This window comes from Chinchilla lanigera, unplaced genomic scaffold (assembly GCF_000276665.1).
Source record: "Chinchilla lanigera isolate Chin_1 unplaced genomic scaffold, ChiLan1.0 scaffold00018, whole genome shotgun sequence".
NCBI lineage: Eukaryota > Metazoa > Chordata > Mammalia > Rodentia > Chinchillidae > Chinchilla > Chinchilla lanigera.
In genome coordinates this window covers 24,269,648-24,273,713 of record NW_004955419.1, presented here as the reverse complement: position 1 = coordinate 24,273,713, position 4,066 = coordinate 24,269,648, and the positions used below count along the sequence as shown (strand labels likewise).

The following is a 4,066-nucleotide window of genomic DNA, read 5'->3' as shown; positions in this document are numbered from 1 at the left end:
TACAGTTGTGTCAGCTTATCTCTTGTGTAGAACTGGGGGCCAGACTGAGACAAGGGAGTAGGCAGTAAGAGAAGAATTCAAAGTGTGTTGGAGGGGGAGGAAGGCAGTGATCAGAATCCTATCAGTATTGTGTAGTCACACTGTCTGCATATGAATCTCTTGCTAGTACTGTTACTAACTGTGACTTCAGGCAGGTTAGGTAGTTTCTCTGACTTGGTTTTTTCACCCGTAAACTAGAGGTCTCATTTGCCTCCTCTAGAATACATCTGAATTACCTATCTAATGAGACTGATTGTAATTTTTCAGTGAGACCCTGATTTATAAGTGCCCAATAAATGTTACCTATTTTTGTCTGTTTAAGGGGTTGTGAAGAGATCAGATTGCAAGAAGGTCTCAAGCAGACTGTACCCTCCTTGTCCACTATTGTTTGTCCAGTAGTTGGCATGTAAATGGAACCTAGTTCACAAATGTTGAGTTACTCAATGAGGATGTCAGGGCAGAGTTTTTAGAGGTCTTTGAGTGTTGTGTTTTTTTTCCTAGAAGATCTTTCAGATGAAGCCATTTCAGTTGTGCTTCATGAAATTTGCGCTCTGAATTTTCTGAGACTGCCCTGTGCTACTTTAGATTATACCAAGGAAACAGACAAGTGAGAGCTTTAGTAGGTCTCCTGTACAACAGAGCTGATACCTTTTCAACATTCGCATCCCCAAATACCAGCCGTACATGTAGAGGCGAAGTTTCTGTCTGAACATTTATTCCACAGTCATAGAAACTGAAGATGGAAAAGACCTGAGGACATTGAGTCCCTCCACGTGGTTGTACAAGAAAAGTGGCTGGAGCGAAGCAGCCCAATTACTTCATGCCCACAAGACAGCGTTTCAGTTCTTGGAGCGGAGCGCTTGCGAACACACGAAAATGAGGACACAATGCAAGTACTCTTCACGATCCTTAAGAAAATACTCATAAATACATTATTTTCATAAAATGTTTAGTGACCGAAAGAAAAGTGAGGGGATCCTGGATTGGCTGGATGGTTTAGGTGAGTGAGGAAAGAAGTAGCTAAACTGCAGGTGGTGAAGTGGAATGAACTGGAAAGCAATTTCTGCCGAAGACTGGATTTTTTGGCTTGCTTGTAAAAATGTGAGTGGGGACAAAAGAGGCTCAAAAGTAGTTTCTTTATTCTTTATACCAAGGGAGTGTGGAACTTGCTCCTCAGCCCTAACAGGCCCAGTGCCGAGAAGTCTGTTACCCAGGCGATATAGCCCTGTTTGCTTGGTGCCTGCTCCACTTTTCACTTCTTGGGCCAGGCTGTGTGGGGAGCAGCAGCTCCCTTACAAAGTTGGCATCAACAAGATTCATGAGTAATGGAGTCACCTCCAGGCACATGAAAACCCTTAACTGACCGGGTCCCTGTGGCTGCCACACTTGGCCATCCCAGTCTTTCTTCCAACTTGTTTTTATCTGTTGGAGGAATCTCCTTTTCTGTTTGTGGCATACGTACTTTGGGACCCTTACTTTCACAAACTGAGTAGTAGCCCTGTATGTTCCACCTTACTCAGTCTTCCTGCAGTGGGAGACACAGTTTGTTGTGTTCCAAGTTCCCCGGTACCAGGGTATAAAAGGGAATGGAGGCCTTCCTGATCTCACGAAGTGGGAGCCCACCAGAGGAGGCAGCGGCATCCTTGCGCTCTCTACCAAAATAAAACCCTCCATGTGAAGGTTTCTGATTTTTCTTTTGAACCTGAGGAGGAGGGGTTGAGAGAACCGAGGTGGAACAGAACAGAAAAGAGGTTTTCAGGGATCCACCCTTTCATGAAATCTTTTTACAAAACACAAGACACAGTTTCACAAATTGCAAAATACTGTTCAAGTACTACCAATGAGAAAACCATTGTTACTTCACATGAAGACTGCTTCATTTCACCACAAGCAATTACGGTTTTGCTTTATCCGGGACGTGGAAGTATTTCAAGCAGTGTTGGCAGCAGTAAGCCTGCCTTCAGCCCCTGCTGCTGCTTGCTGCGTCTTGGCCACTGTTTTGGCTGGGTAGTTCCTCAGAAGATACGTGAGGAGCATGCACTGGTCTTCAACTGTGGATAGGCAGGGCAGTCTGGCATCTCTGTAGAGAAGCTTAAGGTAAACCCGATATACAAAAATCCAAACTTACAAAACAGGTACATTGAGGGATAATGAATTGCATTACAAAAGGAATCTATACTTTACAAAAAATTTCACCTCTGGGTTCCCTTAGATAGCCAGCTTCTCAGGTACAGTCAGAATATGAATTGAGTTACAAAAATGTCCATGTACAACAGTAGGAGCATGGCTGTTCCATGAATTGAGGTACACCTGTACATCAGCCTTCTGTGCTGTGCAGACATCGGGTGCGCAGAGTCTCAGGTTGCAGATAAGCGGTGTCAGGGTTAATCTTCCACCGGCAGCTGTACATCTACTTTGGGGCCTGGGGTGAGAACACGGGAGGACAGAGTTTTTCAAAGTGAAGTGTCCTTTGTTTTTAAGAGCTCAGTTTTGTTCCCTGATTGTGAACTGTTTGATCTGGTTGGTTGGTGAAACTTAAATCGGTATCTAAGCTTACCTTTACTCCTGGGTTTTCCCAGCCTATTAACTAATTGCTCGGATGTCATCTAAAGCTTAAGGTGTTATCTTTCCCTGGGTAGCTCTGGGTGGAAATGCAGACATTGTATTCAGAAGTTAGGAAAGGAACTTTGTGACTGGGACACCTTTCTAATGATCTGCGTGTTGATTGGCTCAGTGTGGTGAACTCGCTGTAAATGTATTCAGAATGACTGAGTAGAGGATCGAGAGGCTAAAGCAGTAACTGATAAGGAAATTTAGTCTTAAATGGTGTCCCGGGGCCGTGGTAGAGGTTTAGATGTGTGCTGAAGTTTAAAAAGTTTCCTCCTGTCTCCAGTATGCAACCCCTGCTCCACCCCGTTTCATCCTCACACCTTCCTATGCTTGCGGGCGTCCAGACTTCCAGAGCAACATTTCTCCAGGAATAATTTTAGACTATCTTGTATGTGTCACAGGTGTGTGGTTAACACTAGGTTTTTCAGCCCTCCACCGGATCCGTGTCCTCCTGTAATCTCTGTGGAAGGGTCCTGGCAGTCAGCACTCATAAGAGTTCCTTAGGTGACTCTTAACTGTGCTAATCCTGGGGGGCTGAGGTTCTGGAGTTCCCAGTATTCCTTTCCTTTCTGTGTGCTCAAGCAGTTGTACTTTGGCAGAAGGATTCCTAGACAGGGTGGAACCTGGGTACTTACACCCGGCTTTAGTGGGCATTAGTGGGTCCTGGAGAATGAGGGCAGCCAAAACCTGTACTGGGCTCCTCAGAGATGAGTGGGTGTGAGGATGGGAGGTTGAGTTGATGATAACTACAGGTAGGAGAAGCACAGGGCAGACTCTTGAATGTTGAAACTTGAGATGTTCACAGGCTCCATTCACTTTGGGGGTGCTGCGGCTGATAGATGACTGTTGATCTGAAAATGGCCTCGAATGTGGCATGCAGTGTACTTAGCCCATAGTGCCAGCTCACCGCCCCTGTTACAGGCAATAAGCAGGAGTGTTCCAGCTTTATCCTGTGGTCACAACCGCACTTTGCTTTTCTTTTTTTGATTCCTTTTAAAAGGCACACTCTATCCTGGAGATGCTTAGCTAGATTAGAAGTGTAGTCCTGTTCATTCCTTAGCCAAATTGCATTTCTGGCCCAAAAGTTTTGTTCTGCAAGTGTGGAGATGCATTTATAATGTCCCTTCTACCTGTTCATTCACCGCTTCCCTGTCCCCTTTCATAATGGTGAGTAGAAAAACATTCCTACTCTTAAGATGGGGCCAGAGATCCACACTTATTTCCAAGAATGTCCCTCTTCCCTGATCCAATCAACCCTTGCCTGCACGATTTTGAGTTCAGTTAACTTTAAGTATCTTCACTCCCCCAAGTTCCTCTAGCTGTTATCCTGCTCCCTACTCCGAGTGTAGAACAAATCTACATTGGGGAATTGTGTTCATAACCCTGGATAACCCTATTCTATATTAAGATTAGGACC

The 4,066-nt window shown here is 45.0% G+C and overlaps 1 protein-coding gene across 1 annotated transcript in view; it reads right to left on the bottom strand.

The window, feature by feature from the left end:
• Positions 1–1,180: 1,180 nt before the first annotated feature.
• Positions 1,181–4,066, bottom strand: part of Grin3a (glutamate receptor, ionotropic, N-methyl-D-aspartate 3A) — a 167,174-nt gene continuing 164,288 nt past the window's right edge. The window contains exon 10 of the mRNA XM_013513084.1: positions 1,181–2,461. Coding sequence (XP_013368538.1) covers positions 2,424–2,461 — 38 coding nt within the window. The 3' untranslated portion in view covers positions 1,181–2,423. The remainder of the gene's footprint in view (positions 2,462–4,066) is intronic.